The following is a 22557-nucleotide window of genomic DNA, read 5'->3' as shown; positions in this document are numbered from 1 at the left end:
ATGCATCGGATGGTGCCAGCGTGAACGCATCTGATTTCTTAGAAGTAATTGCAAGATGTCAGGAGAGGCGGACAAACTTCATAACTGTAAGTTTTTACTATTCATATTTCAGCTAAACGGTACGTTTAAATCAGCGTCTGAATTAAAATGTGAAGACAAATGGTCAGTGGCTAAATGTGCTTATTTTATTGATGAAACGGCTAGTTTTTAAATTGTATCCGACTCTTCGATACCCTAGTCCAGTGTATTGCGCAATAGCCAAGAAAACCCGCATCTCAATTCGTTCTCCGTCCTCGGGGAAGATCTTGCAAGACCGTTTTCGCAAGGATGCTTGCGAGAACGTTCTTCAAAACGTACTTGCGTTATTAGTGTTATTCGGATTGATAAACAGCCCGAGTGTTCTTTTTCCTGGGTCTGGCCCTTGTGGATACGGAGCTGTGAAACAACAATCAAATACAACCTAATTAGTCTGTCTCAGATTGGAGAAATAATAAGGAAAGTAGGCTATAGCCTACGTGAAATTAACCTGCCTTGAATTGGTCATCAGAATCAGAAAGGGTTTTAAACTCCTTGAAAGTTTGCACAGACAAGGAATTTACTTTGGCAGGAAGGTGCATACATTAAACATATAGGAATCTAAGAACTTAAATAGGCTACGTGGTCTAAATATAGGCTACTAAAGGTACAACACTAAGGGGATTTATACTTAACAATAAAAATAAATACAGGTAGGCTATATATAAAATACAAAGTAGCCATAATTTACAATATAAAAATACAAAGAATACAAATAGTAGCTACAAAGAATACAAATAGTACAAAAGATACAAATAGTGCAAATTGCAATGTAGCAAGGTGTCATTGTGCAGTTTATTATTAGAGTCAGTGTGAGCCCTTGGCCTTGTTGAAGAGGCCAACAGCGGATTGGAATAAACTGTTTTTGTGGCGTGTGGTATTGGTCCAGATGGACCGCAGCCTTCTGCCGGAGAGGAGTGGCTGAAACAATAGGTGTGTTCGACTTCATGCAGCACCGGCGGCGCCGACAGCCGGCTGCAGCCGGCTGCCTTGAAGTTGAGAAAGCCATTGGGTGATTCAAGTCAGCCGGGCTGCAGGCGGCTGCAGGCGACGCCGGCGCTGCATGAAGTCGAACGTACCTAGTGTGTCCAGAGTGGGAGGAGTCGGCCACAATCTTCCTCGCTCGCCTCAGGGTCCTCGAGGTGTGCAGGTCCTCGAGGGTAGGCAGATTGCAGCCAATCACCTTCTTAGCAGTGCAGATGATACGCTGCAGTCTGCTCTTATCCTTGGCAGTGGCAGCAGCGTTGAAGTGCACCATCATTGTCTTTGCAAGTTGAATTTCTTCAGCTGCCGTAGGAAGTACGGATGGCTGAACGGTAAGGGAATCGGGATATTAATCAGAAGGCTGCCGGTTCGATTCCGGGCCGTGCAAATGACGTTGTGTCCTTGGGCAAGGCACTTTACCCTACTTGCCTCAGGGGAATGTCCCTGTACTTACTGTAAGTCACTTTGGATAAGAGCGTCTACTAAATGTAATGTAAACCCTCTGTTGTGCTTTCATGGTGATTCATTACCTTGCACCTGAAAAGGTATCTCTGAACAAATATTTGTAGTAAGAGCAGATTTACCTTTCTCATTATCTGAATCATTGTATTGGGAGGCTGAGTGACGATAAAGTGAAACGTCATTGGCTGTTTATCAATCCACGTCTTTTTCCGTTTTTGTGTTCTTGCGAACTGGTTTGACGTCATCTTTCATTGCCCAAGTACGGTTCCTATCCAAAGAACACAAGTCACCAAGAACGTCAAAAATACCCGGAAATTATTTTTTGTCTGAAAATAGGGAATGGAATACATTACGTAACCATCGTTTGTTTTTATTTTTTACAGTAAACAAAAAGATGCACTGCTACACATGGCGTTTTTGTTCGAAGATGAAATTACCAATCAGAGACGAGAACTGGTTGGGAGATCGTGACGATGCAGAATTCAATGCGGAAAAGGGCGCTGTGCAATACAATAGCCTTGGTAGGCTATAACAACAAAGACACGAAGGGCATCAAATAAAACAAAGCGAAAAGGTCCCACTTTGATGGTAAATGCCATGTTTTAAACAGTCGTATTTATCGTCAGTGAGTATAATGATTGCTAAAATTTGTTGTTGTGATGAGTTGTTTGTATGATTTGAACAAGCGTGACAGTGTGCGTTCAGACACAGTGTTGTTTTGCTCCTGTCCCGATGTTGCTTTTGCACAATAGCTACCTGTCATAGTAATTGATCTTACCCTGACACATCTACCCTATCTCTTGTTCCTTAGTTTTCCTTTGCCCCTAAAAATGACATTATTTTGATGTCAATAAAAAAATATGGTTTCTGAAAATGTTACAGGATTGCATCCAACGACAGGTGAGATGTTTGCTGTGTATACGCTACGCATGTCGACCCACAGAGAGGCAAACACACCATCAAAGTAGACGCAATACTTGATGAGGTGCCTGTACAAGTCTAGGCACAACCTCTTGCCTATTTATCAAAATTTGAATAGATCTCCAAAATTCTGTTCTTTTCCATTTTCACACACCATGATGAAAGATTAACGAGTTGGGTGTGGTTGTTTTCGTTGACTAGTTGCAAGCTTCCTGTCTGCTGGCCCCTGTCCTCCGTTGAAGATGAGCAGCTGTCTGTCACTACTGTCACTCTGCCACCCCCAGTGTTTCACTGTGAAGCACTAAAACATATTGTATAGGGTATAGAACGAGTTGACATGTTGATGGGCCCCGATGAGTAACAGACATAGCTGTCACAACCATGGAATGCCTTTTCTGTGACACCAGATTAAATCACATCAGAGCTGCTGATTAGCACACAAGTGCCGTGAGCGCTAGGACCAGTCTAACTCCTAGTTGTTAGACTGGTTTTAATGTAAAGTAAGTTTGTGTTTTAGTCTGTAGTACTCAGTACTAATTGAATGCATGGTTTTAGGACCTGATTAGGGAGCCCCAAATACGTTTTCTGATTCATTGTAATCTTTTATGGTGAGCCATTACTGACTGTGTGCTTTTTGAGAATAAAAAGATGATTGTATACAGTATTTTCTCTGGCGTTTTAGCAACATTAACAACTCATTTCCATTCTAGAATTTTGTGTTTTAATGCCGGGAACCTGGTACATGCGGAAGTGTGGCCATGGATGAGACTATGGAGTTTCCCGTCAGTCCAGAGTGAAAGCAGTTCGCCATGACCCCCCAGGCCCATAACACAGAGGGGGCGTCTGGTGGCAGAGGACGGATGCTCCTTCCTAATTTAGACCCCAGGAAGAAGCACTACCTGTGTGGCTCCTGTGCTGCTTTCACCAACATCGTGGTCACCTTCCCCATACACAAGGTCAGCTGAACTGGGATCTTATCACATAAGGCCGTAACACAAGGCTTATTAGTGTTTCAAACTATGCCCCCTTGGCCTGACATAGGCCTCCATCTGTTCAGATCTGTCACAGACCAGTAAAAAGCCGTCCTGACAATCAAGACGTTTATTTATAGCCTGCTGTCAGAGGCACTTTGGAGTCAAGACATGAAAATACATTGATTTGCAAAACCAAAATGTTGAACTCCCCCCTCCCAGGTGTTGTTCCGCCAGCAGCTGTTTGGGGTGGGTGTGATGGAGGCAGTGCGTCAGCTCCAGCAGGACGGCCTCAGGACCCTCTACAGAGGGCTCCTGCCCCCCCTTCTCCAGAAGACCACAACCGTGGCCATCATGTTTGGACTGTATGTATATGACACCATTCTTTCCAACAGCCCTCACACCGCAAACTAGCATTTCCAACTGATTTTTCAACTATAACCTCTTGGTATCTTGACTGACCTGTCTTGACTAAACACACAAACCCTAATATGGTTCCAGGTATGAGGACTTCTCCCGTCTGCTGCCTCAACACACAGGGGCGCCAGAGCTCCTCACTCGCAGTGTTGCCGCTATCCTAGCAGGTGAAGTTTTTTACGCTTTTATCCAAAGCAACTTACAAATAAACCCCTCAAAAAAAGTTCTGAAACATTATTTCGGTCAATTACTCCTCCCTTTCAATAATACCAATTGGTATTAGAGTGAATATCAACAGAAGAATATTGCAGGGGATTATGGCAAAACATTTTGGGCCGCCACCCGCCCGGTTAGCTGTGTTGCTCGTTCCACGAATGCACGATCCTTAGGTTGTACCTCGTTGTAAAGGTGACTAATCAGGCTCTCCAACGATATAAAATACAATACCAGTTGGTATTACTGAAGGGGAGGAATAATCGACCGAAATAACGTTTCCAAACTGAGGGGTTTAGTTCATTTATTAAGTACAGCAGAAGATCAAGGTTCAGAAGTGCATAGTAAGGAACTGTCAGTAGCCACATCGCAAAGTAACCATAGCTCAGCTACCCGACACTTTGAGCAAAACTAACATTACGGTGTAACAGTAGCATCTTACTTACTAAACAGCTCATGGCTGCTTCTCAGAAGTCTTTCCTTGTGTTGCTGTTTGTTTGACAATTAGGAATGCTTTCAAAAACTTTTTCTGTCAGGCACTGCCGAGGCCGCCCTCACACCATTCGAGCGTGTCCAGACCCTACTCCAAGACCCCCGGCACCACGCCCGCTTTCAGAACACGGTCCACACCTTCCGAATGCTCCTGCAAGAGCATGGCGTGCGCGAGTGCTACCGTGGCCTTGTCCCCATCCTGCTCCGCAACGGCCCAAGTAACGCCCTGTTCTTCGCACTACGCGGCCCCCTCAAGGACCTCCTCCCCCAGGCTGACTCCCACGCCGCACACCTCCTCAGCGACTTTGTCTGTGGGGGTCTGCTGGGGGCCTTCCTGGGGGTCCTTTTTTACCCTCTCAACGTGGTCAAATCCCGTGCCCAGGCGCAGATCGGGGGCCACTTTCCATCCGGAAGGGAGGTGCTGGCGGCCATTTTGAAGGAGCGGGGCGGGCGGGTGGTGCTGCTGTTCCGCGGTGTGCACCTGAACTACCACCGCTCTGTGCTGTCCTGGGGCATCATCAACGCCACATATGAACTGCTGCTCAAGGTGCTCTAACTGCCGAACAGCACGCTGTGCAAAACCCTAATAATACTAATATTAGTTTCTAGTATTACTTATTTTAATTGCTGTTCAAATTAATGATGCCACCTATCAAAGCACACTGGCATAGCAAGAGGTGGTATGAGTCGAGAAGTATAACCCCCCAACCCTAACCCCCCTCCACACACACACACACACACAAGATGGTAGTCTTCAGACTGGGGGGAGATACATAATGAACTAATGTCCTTTTGTTACCCATATATGAATATATAATTTAGACTGAACCATTGAGCCTACCTCAACTTGGTGAAAAATTATATAGTAACAATGATGGTAGTGGACAGTTTTCTACTGCAGGTGTGTGTGTGTCAGACTGATCTGTTATTTATTTAAATTTCAATGTTCAACATTTCCGAATGTTCTGTGTCTGGAATCTGCCAAAGAGTCATTCAGGGCCCACTTTATTGACATGAGAACCACACCGTTATTTCTTTAATTATTCCAGATTACTTCAGCATATGACAACATTTAACATAATTCAAAAATATTTGATCTTACATCTCACGCAATCTCATTACACACACTAACATAGTTCTCTGACTTGGCAGTGTTTCAAACCAGGGCAGTGTGACCTATTTAGTACTCCTCTGAATTAAATGTATACAGAACAAAACAACTTGTTGGCCCGTTCACACTGTTCAATAGATTTACTCTAAATGCATCTGTATCTTGGCTTTACAACACTAGATTTAAAATAAAAAATTGCTATGAAATAGACAAATGGCAAGTATGTCAAAGTGTATATGTATTTATTTATAATCACTATTGACACTTGATCTTAAGGGCCAAAGGTGGAAGACATTGACAATGTTATAATGGGATGGGGATGTTTTCTGCACCTTATTGTGTTGGTCTCCTGTGGCAACAATTCTAATGTCATGTCAATCTTGGCTGTGCTCTGTCTTGATAAAGCACTTATCTCTGTCTATATAATCAGAGTGGATGTTAGGTTCTTTGCATGTTGTGTTTATTTGGTACAATTTTGGCTCGTCATAATAATATGGCTAGTATTATTTTACAGTATTTAGCTTTGATGCAAAAAGATAGTGTTTTATCAAAATACTTATGCCATGTATACCCAAGTCTTTCATGTTATTGAAATGTGTATTAGTTTAAGCGCAAAAACTGCCTTCAATTTGTGCCTTGCTTTTTTGCAGACACATATCATCCCAGTAGTGGTTGGTGTGTCATACATGTAGGTTAACATGTTTGTTGTTATAAGTGTGATAATATAAAGGATTGTTGTCTGTGTACAGTAGACTAGGTTCCTTCCTGCTGCAAAGTGTATTTAAATGTAACATTTATGGATTTCATTGTATCTTGCTTCTGTGACAAGACAACGCAAATATCTATCCTGTCAACTAACTTCTTGAACAGTCAATGTATAGCACACAAACAGCCACCTAGTGGCCATGGAAGTTCTTCCGAAAAACAATGTGTTGAGCTGCGTACCGTACATACTGGTTTACTAATGTTGAAATAAATAGTTGCCTTTGGGACATGTCACAATGCTACAATACTGTCTGACCACTGCAAAATTCTAATTAATGCTAAGTGATGCATGACATTGACACTCTTAATACACACATACAACTTGATAAATCTCCCTAAGTAAATCGAAACTGAGAGACATTGGAAAATGTCGCTTTTAATAATAATAATGAGTAATATATTTTATAGCCCATTTTACAAATGTAGATAATCTGTCAGACTGAGGAGGTGTCGAGAGGAATCTGGGCTGGTGTCTCACTGCACGGACCTTGTTGTTTTCTTCATGGCAGACCCTTTAATCCTGAGGGAAGTACAAAGAATGATTTTCAAATCCCAGTCCATGACTTGCATTTTATTATTCATGCAATTCATGTGGTGCCTCTTAGTGGTAGAATGATGTAAGTGAAACTGCAAAACAAAAACAAAATACTAGATGACAATTCAAGTACTTATTTGGGAGCCGGCTCTGATGTTTCCTGGTTAAGCATGACCACTTCCTCCTCCTCACTGTCCGATATGACCACAACATCCACTTGAGGAAAACGGAAACAGGAAATCAGTCTCAGAATAGACAAACTCCTATTTCTCCAGATCCATTCATTCATCCATCTCACTCTTAAACCACAGCTAGTCTCTCCCATACCTCTCCTCCCACGCTTTTCCAACATCACTACATCGCCCTCATCTTCATCCTCCTCCTCGTCTTCCTCCAGACCCCAGCTGTTCTGGAGCCCTTCGCCCACCTGGCCTGTGCCTGGAGCCGGCAGCACAGGAGACGACACCCTGACAGACCAATGGTTAAGGACAAGGGAGATGTGACAGAGGTAAAAAAAAAACATGACGAGAGATCTGGGAGATATAGAGCTGGATCTGAGAAAGAGACTTTCTCACCTCTGTTCTAGGTCTCAAACCTCATCTCCCAGATCAGCAAGCATTCTTATTAATTTTGTGTGTGTGTGGCATTTCAGTCTTTTGATCATGCCCCAGACTGGTGACTTTAACATATTGTGGGGAGGATACAATTGGGACGGGGGCTCTGCTCTGTGGATGATCTCTTTGGCTTTCTCTTTGATGTCCTTCGTTTCCACCGGCGTCTCCTGCTTTTTCAGCACGGTGATTCTCTCTCGTGGCATAGACTCTGCGAAGCCACACCTACCGCCTTCTTTCCTGGAAGGGCAGAACATGTCCACAGTATATGTTTTATATGTGTATATAAAAAGTTTGACGCTACTAGAATACTTCATTACAATCGTTTGTTTTTTTCCAAAAAGACAACTCGGATCATTATTTTATTGCAAAGTCATTTAAAACCTCTTTCCATCCTACCTGGCTTTCTTGTCGTTCTCCAGGGCTTTGTGAATGAGCTCTGTGATTTCTGTAACTTTAACACTGGCGATCTTGCTGCACCTCAGCACCTGACAACAACAAACGCATGATTACAATTCTCAGCCGAAATGGCAGCTAGTGGCAATCTAAAAACATGTAGATGTGCCGGAAGCCATTTTGAGCCAAAATGGCTTCTTTAATATCTCCGTCCATCCATCTCCACGTCTCCTCCCTCCACTTCCCACATTCTAACTGTCCCTCCCTCCCACCTGTTCTTTGAGCAGCATGATGCCCCCACTGGACTGGATGGAACAGATCTCTCTGTGCTTGTTCATAGCGATCATCAGCAGGCCATCCATCACACGCTCCTCCCTCTCACACGGGTCCACCAACAGGTAGGTCCTGGGCACATAACAGTGTGTGTCAGTGTGTGTGCGCGTGTGTGTTAAGCAGAAGACAACAGAAGAAATGTGAATTTGAGAAAAGGAAGTCAGAGAGATCCATGATTGCTGTAGTGTCTGAGAGATGAAGAGCTAGGGTGCTTACCCTTGTTGGAAGAAAGAGAAGCTAACGCAGATTGGCATGTGGTAGATGCTGAGAGGGATGGGGTCTCTCTCCTCTGAACCGTACTGCACACACAAAACAAGCACACACCCCAACACTACAGTCATTGACAAACACACCTGCACTGAAAACGCCACAGTCTTTGTGTTTCTACAGCAGCTGATGACCACCAAGGGGTCCTCACCACGGTGACCTCCTCTCCATGGATACCAACGTCAGGCCGTCTGAAGTGGGAAAGAGCAGTGATGGCGGCCACGCTAGCCGCATCCATCAGGTTGCCGTCGTGGTTCAGGACATGAACATCAACCCTTATCTGCCACACCTGGAAAACAAAAACACGGTTACCGAGGCAGACATAGATTTGGTACGGGCTACAGTAACTAAGGGGAATGAAAATAGACTTACACATGCACTATAAATTCACACAGCTCAGGGGCATAGCTTTCATAACAGGTGGGTGAAACATGTCTCACACACACTTTTTTAAGAACATTATATTTAATGGCCACATCCTCTGTCATAAATTCCCGTCCCACCCACCTTTGAAAACAAATCTCTGCCCCTGACTGAGCCTACCTTCTCACCAGACACCACACATAAAGACTCTGTATCAAAGCATTTAGAGTTCCTCAGACATCTCTCCAGTTGTCTGTTCAACTTCACCAGCAGTTCGGACTGCCTGTAGAAAGAAAACAATGATAATACTCATTTTTAACTGTGATGGTGGTGTTAGGTTTATGCGTGGGTGTAATATACTTAAGTATATTTACCTGCCAACTTCAAAACCAGGCGACGCCATAGGTGATAACTCTACATTGAAAAACATTATTCCGTCCGATGGTCGGTTGTCTTTCGGGACGACGAGCTCACATGAGACTTGCGTCATAACTCTGAAATTAACACATTCGTATAACAAAGGAATTAACTTACGTTTGAGTAACTATTCTAATGGAAAACATGGGGCTGAAAATCTCACCTCGTCTTCCCAAGATCAACAAAGCAACATCCATAGTCAGTGCCGAAGGATATCTTTATAGTTCTATAGTCATAAATCTGTCTTCCATCCAGGCGCTAGAGATGATGGTAAATGGTTCACGTAAATGAAGTGACAATTTGATTTGTTACTAAATAGTACGTTGTGATGTGCAGAACTTCGTGCTTTGTGCAAGCTACTAGCTAGCACGCAGGTGGTACGCCATACATTCAGTACGTACCCTAAATATAGCAACTTACCTTCTTCTCCTCAATAGCTTTCAAAAGGAACTGTCGCTCACAATTTGACAACGGTGTTTCTTTCATTGTGGCTCTCAAAAGGTTGCAGATATGTTAAACACTCGGTGCCAAACGTGTGTCCACCATGAATTATCAACACATGTGAACTCCGCCTGGTGGGAGAAATTGTCAAACTAAAGGTCTTGAACATGTTTTAATGATATCAAGATGAAACATTCTTTGTCCTAAAGCGACAAGGCAATCCTATATAATTTTTGAACAAATATACTTTATCTGATCATGTAAAAATACATCAGAGAGGACGAAAATGTGGATGACAGGGACGAAAATTAAGTTCATGGTAAGAACGTTTATTTTGAAATTCTCTTTCTGGCCTTGCGCAGTTCGCAGTGCGCTGAAACCGCCAACCACTTATTGCCACTTGCTGTCATCATCGAGGGTCTTCAACCCTCAGTAACCATCAGGCCTAGCTTGGTAGCTGTTTTTCCCCCACTCAAAGTGGGTCAATACACAGTGAAGATTGTCGTTGGAAAATATTACCAAAGAATATTACCAGAGAAAGCCTTGCTTAGTTTGAGTACTTTCACAATTTGACAAGGTTAGTTTGCTTTCACCCATTCATTCCCCCAACATGCTCTATCATCGTTCGCGTTGTGTTAGCAAGCTAACTAGCATAAGCTAACCTCTATATAGCTTAATAGTAGCTTGTTAGCTAGCTAGCTAGCTGCATTATGTGATGATTCGTTTTCAGTGTGTGCCTTGACTACTTTAGCTACCACTAGCTAGATTTCATGTTCTGGACTTTTACAGCCATAAACTAGCTTAAAAAAATGTCAAGCTTGTTATAGGCCAGCTACTCTACAGTAGGGGGCTCCTAGCTAGTCTTTGCGCTGGAGAGGCGCGATTGGCGCGCCTTTATCAGAGGAGAAGTGTTACTGATGATGATGGTGCTGGTGAGGACGTCCCGTACCAGTTCAGCAGCGGTTGGTGATCCTTTTAATAGTACCACCCAGAAAAGCTGACCCAGATGAGCTTGTATAAAGCAGAAAACGGCCAGTTTATCTGGTATTTGCTAAACCCTGTGTTAAGTTACAGCTAGGCTAGTTACACCATGCACACGTATTCTTGGTGCAGAATGTTCCAGTAACGTATTCGTATAGCTAGATTAGACAAATAGCTAGATTGTTAGGGCTAGCATGGCGGATAGCTTACACAGCAGCTGTAGGTTGATGTACAACCCGGTTCCCTGATGTTAACATCTCCGAAAATGATAAAATGCTAGGCAGGCCATTAATTCCGTGTATGGTTGGCCACCCTTACCCAACCAACTCTGAAATGCCCTTCTAAAGCTAACCGAATGAGCATAAATAGCTATTTCAATATAAATAGTTATAACGCTATATGACGTGTCAATTCCCTAAGATACCAGATGACACCTGATAAGAATACAGGGAAAGTAATTGTAATAATGTACGAACCCTATCTACTTACTGAAATGCTATGTTCATAATATCCTATTAGACATGTCTGTGTTCCAAAACGAAACCTTACTGTTTGTGGTTGGAAGCTCTTTTTTTCCACTAGCGATATAAGGGAGGCTACATCAGTATCCACTAATGTGGTTACCACTCACAACTGTAAAGTGGAAAGGATAGTAAGCTGGTTTTATCTCATGGGATATGGAAAGATTAGGATGTTGCCTTAACTTGAGGACAGATTAAACAACTGACCTATCCGTTTGTCTGCCTCCCCCTCCTCTCCTCCCCCTCTCCTTCTATCCTCCCCTACCTCTGTCGCTCTCCTGCCTATTTATATCTTCGTCTTTTATGGCACCTCCTCTTTCTACCCTCCATCAACTGTCTCCTCATGGGTCTCACTCCCACTCCCCACCTCAAACTCCTCCAAACTGTCCATCTATCGCTCCTTCCACCTCTGTCGCTCTCCACATCCTCCCCTCCCTCCTTTTCATTCCTTCTTCCTTCTTTTTACCCTGACCACACCCGTCCCCTACTCATCCATACCTTCTTCTCTCACCTCTCTTTCCCTCCCTTCCTCTCTGATGACCTTTCAGATGAAGTTGTGGTGGAGCTGGGTGCTTGTGCTGCTCCTGTCCTGCCTGCTCCTGTCACCGATTGAGGCCCAGCAGGAAGAGGAGGACGAGCTACTGGGGGAGGAGGACGAGGGTCTGGTGGAGGATAGCGACTCTGCCGAGACGGAGGCTGACGAGGAGGCCGGAGTGGATGCCAATGTCTCCTTCCAGGTCAGTCGAAGGTCACAGGACGGACCCACACAGGAAGTGTTTGTGTGTGGCCAGGGGATGAATAAGTGTTCCTATTTGGATGCTGACCTGGGATTGAGTTTTGCATTGATGAGCGGCTCATCACATTTTGTAATAACTAATTAATTAGCTGTTGTGGTTCATTTAGAAGCCTAAAGGGATAGTTGGTTTAACCAAACCTGTTATGGTAATAATGTCTTCCATTGACTGAACCCCTCAGGTCACGTACAAGACACCAGTTCCTACTGGGGAGGTCTACTTTGCCGAAACGTTTGATGACGGCTCACTTGACAGGTATTGATGTTACTTCATTACATGACTGGCCTTGAAGAGAGATGTATTCTGTTTAAAGCCATGTGACACAACTACCGCCTTTTAAATTGTCATTGGATAAAGAAACTTTTGACCTTGTGTTGACCTCTGCAGTTGGCAGGTGTCGAAGACAATGAAGGAGGATGCAGATGATGACATAGCAAAATATGATGGTAAGTGACGATAGAAGTGTGAGAGGTTGGCACTGACCACGGTTGTTTTGATCTTTCTCTCTGGTTGTGAGTGGGAGCCAGAGAGTGTGTCCCTTCTCCTCCTAATCTCCTCTTGTCTCTGCCAGGCAAGTGGTCAGTGGAGCAGCTGAAGGAGAACAAGGTGCCAGGGGACCTGGGGCTGGTGCTCAAGTCCCGGGCCAAACACCACGCCATCTCTGCCCTGCTCAACAAACCTTTTGTCTTCGAGGACGACGCGCTCGTCGTCCAGTGGGTCCTCGCCTTTCAGCTTTCACTCTGCAATTTTATTTACTGACAATTAGGGCTGGGCGATATATTGGTATATATGATTGAGAAAAAAAATATTTTGATTTTTAAAAATGCAACAACAACAAAAAATAGGGGAAAAAAACGTTTCTAAAGGTTAGAAAAATATTTTCTACTCTGAATTTCGAAAGGTTGAAAATATATTTTTGGAGAGGCTGAAAAAAGGTTTTAGCAAAGGTTACAGAGGGGATACACATTATATCAGGCCTTTTTTTCACCTGATATAATGTGTATCCCCTCTGTAACGTTTGCTAGAAAAGAGCAGACATCTCCATATTATCTCAGGTTGTTCATTGTGACCAAAAGAACACAGAAAAGAACACACATGATGGAAAGCCTACTGCTGATACTGCTTTCCTACTGAAATGACACATTGCGAACCGACTTATGAATCTAAGGAGGACGACCGGATGAGTGTAGTAAATCACTTGAGTCTCGTAATACCAGTGTTTTTATCCTCTCAGGTATGAGGTGAACTTTCAGGATGGGATTGACTGTGGCGGAGCCTACATCAAACTTCTATCAGACTCCGACCATCTGGATCTGGTAAGTCATGATCGGCATCATCTTCAACATCTGCCTCACCTTCATGATCCATCACAATTTACTAACTGTTAGTAGATTGTGATGGATCATGAAGGTGAAAACCTTCTTTCTTGTGAAAACATGAATTTATGCTAATTTCGCAGGAGCAGTTCCACGACAGGACGCCCTACAGCATCATGTTCGGACCCGACAAATGCGGTGAGGACTACAAGCTCCACTTCATCTTCCGCCACCAGAACCCCCTGAACAAGGACCTGGAGGAGAAGCATGCCAAGAGGGCCGACGTGGACCTCAAGAAGTTCTACACCGACAAGAAGACCCACCTCTACACCCTGGGTGAGGAAGGGCAGGGAATGTGCCGGAAGGGAATATAGGGTACATGGTGGTGAGGGATTAGAATGTGTGTATGTGCTTCTATCCAAAAAGGTGAATTCCAAGATGAAGATATGAGCTCAAATGCTTTTTCATGGTCATGAGGCTGTTTGAAAGGTTAAAGCTTGTGCATGTTTAATAGTCCCCAACAACATTTCTACTACTTACTGTACATAAACTGACCATCCTTCATATTCTTCTCCTCTCCTGCCCCTCCCTTAGTCCTGAACCCTGACAACAGCTATGAGATGTTCATCGACCAATCCAGCGTGGGCCGGGGCAACCTGCTGCACGACGTCATCCCTCCCGTCAACCCAGCCAAGGAGATCGATGACCCCAACGACTCCAAACCCGAGGACTGGGATGAGAGGGCCAAGATCCCCGACCCTGAGGCCGTCAAACCTGAAGACTGGTGAGGAGAGGAGTGGGGGCCACCCTCGGGGGGTGATGGAAAGGGCTAGCGTTCTATCACAGTACATCCTTCCTTCTTTCCTTCATCTTTACCTCTTTCCTTCCTTCTTTCTTCACTCTTTCAATGCTCTTTCTTGTTGCTACCTTCCTATCTTCCATTCTGACGTAATCGGTGATGTAGCGTGGCAAGGCTGAGGCAGTTTGTGCCTTGGAGGGCTGTCTGATCTTCCTCCATGTGATCTCAGGGATGAGGACGCTCCTGCCAAGGTGGAGGACCCCGACGCTGTGAAGCCAGAAGGCTGGCTGGACGAGGAGCCCGAGTTTGTGCCTGACCCCACCGCGGAGAAGCCAGACGATTGGTAGATACCCAGGCTCACACACGCATGCAGAAATAGAACCCTTTGAAACGATCAAAGGACCGAGCCTCCTCTCTCTCCCCCCCCATCCTCCCTCTCTCTGCAGGGATGAGGAGATGGATGGTGTATGGGAGGCCCCCCAGGTTCCTAACCCAGCATGTGAGACAGCCCCCGGATGTGGGGATTGGAAACCCCCCATGGTGAACAACCCCCTGTACAAGGGGAAGTGGAAGGCCCCTCTAGTGGAAAACCTCAACTATCAGGTTGGTAGCTCGGGGGGGGACCATGTCCTTGACCTGTCCTTTCCAGTCCTCTCTCCATTATCTCTTCTATCAATTGTTCCTTCTTCTAAAATATAACTAGTGCACTCATACATGAACCTCTATGTCCTACGTCTTCACAAAAAAGGTGTTTCTGGTACTGTTTCACTGCATTTACTTTCAAACATACCTTTGAACCCTCCACCCTCCCATATCAGGGCGTGTGGAGCCCTCGTAAGATCCCAAATCCGGACTTCTTCGAGGACCTGCACCCGTTCCAGATGGAGGCCTTCAGGGCCGTGGGCTTGGAGCTGTGGTCCATGACCTCGGACATTTACTTCGACAACTTCATCATCACCTCCCACAAGGAAGTGGCCGACCGCTGGGCCTCCGACAGCTGGGGGCTCAAGAAGCTGGTTGCCAGCGCCAACGAGGTAGAGTTACACACTGTATTATGCGGTAACCACATGTATCCCGACAGATACACAGAGGCTCAATTTAAAGCTGCACGCCATTTGTGCAATAATCATTTCTGGCTAGCTAAATTGTTGAACAGTCTGTCTCCTCTCTCTTTCCCTCCTTCCCTCCTTCATCTGTCCTTGCTGTCCAGCCTGGGGTGTTTGCCCAGCTGACCCTGGCTGCAGAGGAGAGACCCTGGCTCTGGGTGGTCTATATCCTGACTGTGGGGCTGCCCATAGGATTGGCTGTGCTTTTCTGCTGGCCCAAGGTACACACACACACTCTACCTTACATTAGTGCTGTTATAAGACTGCTTGTAGTATCTGTTAGACTATGGTTTACACGGACGCGTTCACAATTCCATTATTCATCACTTTTTGCTTCTCCAGAAATCCGATGATGATTACGTGTACAAGAAGGTGGACCCCCCTCGGGCTGAGGTGGAGGAGGAAGAGGAGGAGGAGGAAGAGGAGGAGGAGGAGGAGGAAGAAGAGGAAAAGGTGGCCCAGGATGGGGAGGCCAAAGCACCTGACAGTTCAGAACCTGCAGGTGAGAGGAAAAAAGGTTTCAAATATCATCCCAATCAAAGTCATGACTTCTGAAAATGGCTTCCAGACTGGTTTCAAACTACAGCGTAGCTGTGAAGTCATGCGTAGTTTGCTCACCCTCACTCGCTTCTAGCAGCGGAGGTGGAGAGCCCGGAGGAGGAGAGCGGAGGGGCGGCTGGGGACAGTCCTGAGGGAGAGGATGGGGAAGAGGAGGAAGAGGAGGAGGAAGAAGAGAGCAAGTCCAACGAACCTGCATCCGATGATGAGGTTAGTGTTTGGGTTTTACTACAGAATAAATGTGTTTTTTTTGTGTTGATGACATCGCACCCTCCTCACTATGGTTCAATATCACCTTTATTCCTCACATGCTCTCCTTCCCAGATGAAGGGCGCTGACGAGGGGGGCCATAGGGCTGGGGACGGGCACAAACAGTCCGTGAGGAAGAGGAAGGTACGGAAAGACTAAGGAAGATGGAACACCCAACGCCTACGCGCTAGTCCTTCTTTCCTTCTCGTTCCTCTGTTTGCCCTCTCCTCTGCGAGAGTGGGGTAACTCCCCCCTCCTCAAACAGCATGCAATCCCTCCAACCGACCGACCTTGAGTCCACACGACTTGGGTACAGTTTCCCTCTGAAGAACATCCCCCCCCCCATGTTCCTCACCCTGTCACTGGCTACGTCAGCTGTTAAGGGAATCAGTGCTACCCTAAAGCCGAACCCTTCACCTCCATGTCCTCCCTGCTATGAGCTCCAGCTCTCTCCCTCCCCCCCCCCCCCCCCACACACACACTCACTCTCTTTTCCTCTTAACGGCAACCCCAACCTCCCCATCCTTCACCTGCCACCAGTCTTCCTCTCCTCAGCATAGCAACATCAGTTTTCTTTTATACCGTTGGTATTAGACGAGTTTACCAATCCAACACCATCTGGCTCTCTTGTCTGACCACCGAGAGCCACTCTCCGATAGTACAAAGGCTTCCTGAGTCACCTAGTGGCTACCTGTGTGTCTGCACCGTGCTCATATCGACACTGTCGGACAAGACAATAACACGTCTCACGTTTCCGTGGTTACCTCTTTTTAGATGGGATTTTTTTTTTTTTTTTTTTTTACATATGAAAGGGAGTTTGACAGTTCTGCAGTAATGAGTGTTGTTTTCTCATCTTTTTTTCATGTTCTTAAGTTATAGAGGTTTTCAACAGAATCCAAATAAGCACTGGAGGAAAATGTACCTATTTATTCCGATTTTAAAACTTCTCGTTCATTCATGCCACTACAAAATAATATTTTACGATGCAGTTACTTCTGTAGTTTTGCCACTGATTTGCTTGTAGTGAGCCTTAGTACTGGACATGGCCAGTCTGCTTGTCCACTGCCATCAGCTCAGCGTGTGCATATTTGTAGTAAAAAGTGGTTGTCTGTATTGAAGCAGGACATGACTTGTTTGTTATTTATTTTGAATGTGTTTGAGCCACACACAGAGTATAGCTGAGGTTTATCAACAAGCGAGTCTGATATAATTATCAGTTCACACACAAGGGGACGGTGTGTGTGTGTGGGTTCCCATTACTTGAACTTTCAGTTCAGCTCCGTCTTGCCTGGAAAGAGATGTAGGAATATTTTGTATTCTTTTTGCTTTTTTCCCCCCTTTGTCTCAAGTTTTCTAGTTCATGTTCTGGCCCAATTAAGGCCCATTCCCTGTTTTCATACTTTGCAAATTGTACAATGCTCTTGGAAATAAAGTATTTAATACAAAACAATCTAAGCTTTTGTGGCCTTTTTATTTAATGGATATCACAACAGGCAAATTAAGTCAGTAAAAGTATTTTTATTAAAACAAAAAGTGTTAAAAGTCAACACAGTCATAACATTTACACATTATCTACACACAAGGCAGTTTGTCTCATAGGTTGTGTGTAGTGGGGCATACTCAACATGCCTGAGAACAGAGGGAGAAATTGGAGCACATTACACAACTGAACATAAAAAAATACAAAAGAATTCAATTTAAAATAAAACATACATTATGAGATGCACTTTGTTTTTGTGTAGTGGGACCTTCCAGAAATTCCCTTTAAATCTACTTTTAGCACCCAAAATGAAATATTCCCTTTCTCTACTGTTATTTTACTACCTTCCTCCATATATTTATATATATATATCTTTTTAAAAAGCCTCCGCGTACAGCCTTCCAGAATCAATTTTTTTCCTATTACGGAACAGAAGTTTCCGGTCAGCACATGACTTGGCTAATGCACAGATCCAGACAGAGTGTGGTCTGGATCTCTTGCAGAGGTGGTTCTACAGGTCTGAATGATTGGATCAATAGCACTCAAGGCCTATTTACTCCTCTTTTACAGTTTCAGTAAGGGAAGGGCTCTGCCAACTACCCTCTCCATCTCTTCTCTACTCCTCAGCTGAGATGGAGGCTGCCAAAAGATATTCTGAAGGGTCTGAACTTGTAACCACCACTCAGTTTTACACAGCGTTTTAAGTCTGCAACCTTTTAATGTGCAGCAAGAAACATTACTGTATGACTATCTGTAAAACACTTTTACACATCAGTTTTTCTATGCTTCCCCCCCACCTAACCCATCATCAACGAAAAGCCTTGCACTCTCGTCAAAACAAAGGCCTAAATTCATACTGGATGCGTACCACCAGTGATGATACATTAAAACATATTTGAATGAGTACATTAGTAGCTCAGTCATCACCTGAATCATAGTTTAAGCCAGTAGTGTTCAACCAGTGGAACATCTGGCTGAGAGACATTTAGTCAATTTAGCTATTAGTTAGCTATTGGCTAACATTAGACAAAGAAAACAGAAAATCTCATGGAGTGCATGAATAATACGTTAATTAATCACATTTCCATGCTATTCAAATATCTTAATATTTATATTCAATAACACTGTCCTCTCCAATTTCGATCAAACCAGTTAAATATGTAAGACATCATTATGACAATGACGAGAAGGTAAAACAAAATAGATTTAAAGAAAAGTTAAATTAAATTTGACTGAAGGTTTGTGTTGATGTTATGAGGTAAAGGTCAATCAGGGATACACTGGACTCAGGGGCCCTGTCAGAATACCCCTTTCTCACTATGACTTGATTGGCCAAGTTAATCTAGAACTGTGGCCAATCACATCATAAAGAATCAATAATTACCTCATGGGAGGAAGGAAATATGCATTTCCACAGTATTCTGACAGAGCCAGGATATGTTGGTTTAGGAGTGAAGATGGATTAATTACAAGATGCATATGAGCCTCTAGGTTCAAAGTACCAACAACATTTGATCAAGAGTGAGATCCCTCTCTAACTAGTTGATGAGTTAGAAAACAGCCGATACTGGATCATTTGTTGGAGGTAACTTCAACCTAGACTGTATTTATGTTTTGGGATTCTAGGATTCATTCTCCGACGTCGGCTACTTCCGTTTGCTTTTGGTGTCCGTGGTCTGGAACACACTGGAGGCCGACATCAAGTTCTCAATGTACTGGCCCAGAACCTGGTTCTCCGATTTCAGCTTGAGGTTCTCCTCCTTGACGGCATCCACCCTTGCCGATAAGTCTATCGTAGAAGACAAAGAGAACCCATGGAAAGATAAGCATCAGCAATAATTCAGAATATCGGTTGAACAGACAACCTGGAAGAGAACAACTATTTTCTGTTCCCTTAACATTAATGTGCTACTACAGCCAAACAACTGCCTAAAACTCCCCTGACTGAAGGCTTTGGCAACACTCGTGGTTGTGCTAATCTGAGAGGACGGACGGTTTCGGGGGAGAAATTGCTTTTTAGTCTTGAGTTCGGGTGGACAGAGACAAATGGAGATGCATTTAGGAGGCCATTAACACTGCGTCTACTGATAGACTGGAGGAGTGATGAAGACAAATGAAAGCAGGAGAGAAGAGAGATAACAGTAAGCCAGCGAGAGAGAAACAAGTGCTTGCAAAGGTCAGTGCTCAGTGGACTAAAAGGGATATTTAGGAGGGGGAGGGGGCAGTAGGGCTTTTGTGTGCTTATTTGGTATCAGGGAGAAATAAGAAAGAGGGTGTTGCCTTTACCTTCCAGTGTGTGTTGCAGCTCCAGAACCTGGTTGATAAGCCTCGTCTTCTCCTCCACTTCTACTTGGTTCTCCATGTCTCCTGGCATGTACAACAGACACTGTTAATGTCACCTGACCAGGACACACGCATCCTTCACTTTAATACAGAGCCAAATCACACAGGAGGCTTGTACATTAGTTGCATTAGTTGCTTGGTTAGTTACTATACCATCCATGTCGCAGTTCATGGCGAAGAGATCGGTGTCCGGTTTGATATACAGGGCTGCAGTTCCTCTGTCCACTGCATGACACAAGACAAAAACGTGTCATGAGTTCAAGCCAACAGCAATGGAGATTGTATGTCTTTTCAGTTTAACGCATCGTAGAAACATGACATGACACGCCACGAGCTCTGCCACCCTGTGTACTCCTCGAACTAAATAGGAAACTTCAAGTCTCAGTCTAGATTGAGGCGATACCTAACTGTGTCGCTTAACTGGCTGACCAAAATGCTTCGTAAAAGGTTAACCGGCTGAATTTCTGCAGGTTGACGACTTCCCAAAGAGTACACTAGAGTAAGTAAACAGTCCCTGCTCTGGTACAAGTAGCTACGCTAGTAAGCGACATTTTATACCTACAGTACTACTGTACTATGTAGTTGTTGTTTGCCATATCCTAAGAATCTCAATCTCATTGTTCAGAATAACCTTGAGTTATACTGTCCATTTGATAAATGAATCCCTTGACATTAGTGTTATGCTAACTAGCTGGCTAGCTAGGCTAGCTTGCATGTTGGACAAACACAGACACATCAGCTTGCTATTGACGATGCGCCCACCTTATATCAAACAATACCTGCCAAAAAGTGACAATGATAAGTGAAACAAATGTAGCTCAGACTGCCAAATTAAAATCAAAATTGTAAAATGATGGTAATAGAACTCTAGCTAGCTCACTTGCGTTCTATATTAAAAGTTAGCTCGCTAGCCACCCGGGCCCTGTTGGGCTGCGGTAGTGAAGGGAATTTGTCTTATCCACTAGCCTTGCATTTAGACTAGCTGACGTATAATTTAAATTGTGAGGCGTGTAGATAACTAAGTAATCAAAATTACATAAATGTCAGTGACTTACCCGTTGGATATTGTATGGATATTTAGCTAGCTAATGGAAACCGAGCCGGTTTGTGTCAATATCGTTGTAACACGGCACTGCGGGTTTCCCTGCCTGACAGTGAAGATGGGACAACCTGACTCACATTAGTCGGTTGCAATTTACAATGTACCCTACAGGGGGCGCTACGGTTATGAAAACACACGAAGTGACTACCCCAGTCAAAGTCTGCATGCACGCTTAAAACGACCACTCTAGTGATATGTCTGAGATACTGAAAACTGAGGTGTTTTTGTTTGTTTCTTTGTGTGCCTGTATTTAAGTAATTATGAGTACTAACTAATGTCCACCACACACACACATAAATACAGTCACACGCTGCAGCCCTAAAATGACAGATGCTCAGGCGTCTCCCTGCCATTCCCTTGATAGGCAAGTAGTGCACTGCCGAGCTGAGCGACAGTTGGCCGAGCTGAACCAGCCCACCAGGATCAGTGTGGAGCGTTATACGGGACGGTGTCGCTACGCTCTGCTCAGTGGAGCCCATATGCTACTGCCTGTAGCCAGAACGAACCCTGGGGAGGGGGCTGTTTGGCCAACTATGACCGGGCCTGGACTGGCTCGTACAGTCCAAGACAGTGACAAGGCCAGTGCTACTCGCATGCTGTTGCAGCACACATTTTAGTATCAAACGCCTGTTTGTGTCATAGCTTTTTCTGTCTCTTTGCCTACTCCCTCTCTGCTCCCTCTCTATTCGCCCGATTTGTGAGTCTCTATGGAACACCTTGCTTGTGTCCTGCTGTTTAATTAGACCTTGTGCTGCTCTCAAGAAAATATACTTCCAATTTGTTCCCTGACCGACACAATCATTATTTTACCCATTGAGTTAATTACTTACCTACTTAGGCTTAGTTGCTCATTTAGCCTGATAATTAGTTACATACTTAGGGTTTGTCATTAGTCTCTCTAGAGTTGCATTGTTGGGGAAGTAACTAGAACGCTTGTGTAATGATGGTGGACTTCAATGTAGCTAGACTTCTCATAGACTGTGAGTCCACTGTGTGTCTGGAATCACAGCTTAAGAATGTAGGACGGAATGCCGCTGTAGATGTTTCATTTGAACATTTGCAATCTTGTGTTTACTTCCTCCATATCATGACAAAGCATTGTTAGCCTACTACAAAGAGAGGAGGAAGGAAGGAAATTGAGCATTCAACCTGTCTGTGCTCAGTGTGTGAGCAGGTACTGTAAACTAGGTCACGTCAGGTATTTAGGCTTAAGGTACAGAGGAGCGAGGGGCTACAGGTGTTCAAGTACAGGTGGTGTTGAGTCTTACCTGTGTCGTCAGCTAGCGAGATGTTGGTGAAGGTTCCATCGTCTTCCTCCACCTGGTACTCCATGGCTAATGCTAAAGGCTAACTCGGCATACTTTCTCTTCCTCTCTAAACTCGGAGAGTGGGATATCCTCTCTTTTTGTCTGTCTCTCTCTTTCCTACAGAGACTACCCTTTGAGTAGCGTGCTAGCGATAACCTCCAAAGCTTGCAGAGAGACTTGATGACCTTCTCTTTCTCCCTGTCTCTCTCACACTTTCTCTCTCACAC

At 44.5% G+C, this 22557-nt stretch overlaps 4 protein-coding genes across 13 annotated transcripts; 2 read left to right on the top strand and 2 right to left on the bottom strand.

The window, feature by feature from the left end:
• Nucleotides 1-49: 49 nt before the first annotated feature.
• On the top strand, nucleotides 50-6656 carry slc25a51a (solute carrier family 25 member 51a). Of its 7 annotated transcripts, none has more exons than XM_067250679.1 (6): nucleotides 2017-2109; nucleotides 2404-2506; nucleotides 2644-3398; nucleotides 3636-3778; nucleotides 3915-3997; nucleotides 4580-6656. In XM_067250679.1, the coding sequence occupies exons 3-6, from the start codon at nucleotides 3252-3254 to the stop codon at nucleotides 5089-5091; spliced, it is 885 nt and encodes a 294-aa protein (XP_067106780.1). In that variant the 5' UTR covers nucleotides 2017-2109; nucleotides 2404-2506; nucleotides 2644-3251; the 3' UTR covers nucleotides 5092-6656. The 7 variants fall into 7 exon arrangements, with proteins under 7 accessions (XP_067106785.1, XP_067106780.1, XP_067106784.1 ...); XM_067250682.1 differs by having other exon boundaries at nucleotides 2032-2109; nucleotides 2404-2421; XM_067250681.1 differs by having other exon boundaries at nucleotides 2032-2109; nucleotides 2333-2421.
• A 115-nt stretch (nucleotides 6657-6771) lies between these two features.
• On the bottom strand, nucleotides 6772-9894 carry exosc9 (exosome component 9). Its single transcript, XM_067250678.1, has 12 exons — nucleotides 9754-9894; nucleotides 9497-9591; nucleotides 9291-9410; nucleotides 9097-9199; nucleotides 8705-8842; nucleotides 8503-8585; nucleotides 8226-8358; nucleotides 7957-8045; nucleotides 7651-7797; nucleotides 7274-7413; nucleotides 7080-7162; nucleotides 6772-6931 (listed from the first exon to the last, which is right to left on the bottom strand). The coding sequence occupies exons 1-11, from the start codon at nucleotides 9817-9819 to the stop codon at nucleotides 7080-7082; spliced, it is 1197 nt and encodes a 398-aa protein (XP_067106779.1). The 5' UTR covers nucleotides 9820-9894; the 3' UTR covers nucleotides 6772-6931.
• Nucleotides 9895-10200: 306 nt separating this feature from the next.
• Nucleotides 10201-17548, top strand: clgn (calmegin). 2 transcript variants are annotated; one of them, XM_067250114.1, is made up of 15 exons: nucleotides 10201-10351; nucleotides 11825-12013; nucleotides 12252-12325; nucleotides 12458-12516; nucleotides 12642-12783; nucleotides 13305-13386; nucleotides 13530-13722; nucleotides 13981-14170; nucleotides 14415-14528; nucleotides 14632-14788; nucleotides 15004-15219; nucleotides 15396-15512; nucleotides 15634-15793; nucleotides 15929-16059; nucleotides 16174-17548. In XM_067250114.1, exons 2-15 carry the CDS (start codon nucleotides 11825-11827, stop codon nucleotides 16255-16257), a joined length of 1908 nt encoding a protein of 635 aa, XP_067106215.1. In that variant the 5' UTR covers nucleotides 10201-10351; the 3' UTR covers nucleotides 16258-17548. The 2 variants fall into 2 exon arrangements, with proteins under 2 accessions (XP_067106215.1, XP_067106214.1); XM_067250113.1 differs by having other exon boundaries at nucleotides 15926-16059.
• Nucleotides 17549-17550: 2 nt separating this feature from the next.
• On the bottom strand, nucleotides 17551-22557 carry scoca (short coiled-coil protein a). Of its 3 annotated transcripts, none has more exons than XM_067250110.1 (4): nucleotides 22292-22557; nucleotides 20075-20146; nucleotides 19865-19945; nucleotides 17551-19367 (listed from the first exon to the last, which is right to left on the bottom strand). In XM_067250110.1, exons 1-4 carry the CDS (start codon nucleotides 22353-22355, stop codon nucleotides 19225-19227), a joined length of 360 nt encoding a protein of 119 aa, XP_067106211.1. In that variant the 5' UTR covers nucleotides 22356-22557; the 3' UTR covers nucleotides 17551-19224. The 3 variants fall into 3 exon arrangements, with proteins under 3 accessions (XP_067106211.1, XP_067106212.1, XP_067106213.1); XM_067250111.1 differs by lacking the exon at nucleotides 22292-22557 and adding an exon at nucleotides 20977-21088 and having other exon boundaries at nucleotides 17597-19367; XM_067250112.1 differs by lacking the exon at nucleotides 22292-22557 and adding an exon at nucleotides 20684-20711 and having other exon boundaries at nucleotides 17597-19367.

Source organism: Osmerus mordax, chromosome 14 (assembly GCF_038355195.1).
Source record: "Osmerus mordax isolate fOsmMor3 chromosome 14, fOsmMor3.pri, whole genome shotgun sequence".
Classification (NCBI taxonomy): domain Eukaryota; kingdom Metazoa; phylum Chordata; class Actinopteri; order Osmeriformes; family Osmeridae; genus Osmerus; species Osmerus mordax.
Note: the sequence above shows the minus strand (reverse complement) of the source record. Positions and strands in the feature narration are given on the sequence as shown.

What these genes read in the sequence shown, in the direction of transcription:
- exosc9 (XM_067250678.1), bottom strand. Translation starts at nt 9,819, where the DNA reads ATGAAAGAAACACCGTTGTCAAATTGTGAGCGACAGTTCCTTTTGAAA. An exon ending in ATGGAGAGGAGGTCACCGTG is followed by an intron (nt 8,586 to 8,704) that starts GTGAGGACCCCT and finishes TTGTGTGTGCAG; the next exon opens with TACGGTTCAGAGGAGAGAGA. An exon ending in GGAAAAGCGTGGGAGGAGAG is followed by an intron (nt 7,163 to 7,273) that starts GTATGGGAGAGA and finishes GTTTTCCTCAAG; the next exon opens with TGGATGTTGTGGTCATATCG.
- scoca (XM_067250110.1), bottom strand. Translation starts at nt 22,355, where the DNA reads ATGGAGTACCAGGTGGAGGAAGACGATGGAACCTTCACCAACATCTCG. An exon ending in CTCGCTAGCTGACGACACAG is followed by an intron (nt 20,147 to 22,291) that starts GTAAGACTCAAC and finishes TGTGTCATGCAG; the next exon opens with TGGACAGAGGAACTGCAGCC. An exon ending in GCTGCAACACACACTGGAAG is followed by an intron (nt 19,368 to 19,864) that starts GTAAAGGCAACA and finishes CTTCTACGATAG; the next exon opens with ACTTATCGGCAAGGGTGGAT.
- slc25a51a (XM_067250684.1), top strand. Translation starts at nt 3,252, where the DNA reads ATGACCCCCCAGGCCCATAACACAGAGGGGGCGTCTGGTGGCAGAGGA. An exon ending in GTGGCCATCATGTTTGGACT is followed by an intron (nt 3,779 to 3,914) that starts GTATGTATATGA and finishes ATATGGTTCCAG; the next exon opens with GTATGAGGACTTCTCCCGTC. An exon ending in TGTTGCCGCTATCCTAGCAG is followed by an intron (nt 3,998 to 4,579) that starts GTGAAGTTTTTT and finishes TTTTTCTGTCAG; the next exon opens with GCACTGCCGAGGCCGCCCTC.
- clgn (XM_067250113.1), top strand. Translation starts at nt 11,825, where the DNA reads ATGAAGTTGTGGTGGAGCTGGGTGCTTGTGCTGCTCCTGTCCTGCCTG. An exon ending in TGGAAAACCTCAACTATCAG is followed by an intron (nt 14,789 to 15,003) that starts GTTGGTAGCTCG and finishes CTCCCATATCAG; the next exon opens with GGCGTGTGGAGCCCTCGTAA. An exon ending in AACCTGCATCCGATGATGAG is followed by an intron (nt 16,060 to 16,173) that starts GTTAGTGTTTGG and finishes TCTCCTTCCCAG; the next exon opens with ATGAAGGGCGCTGACGAGGG.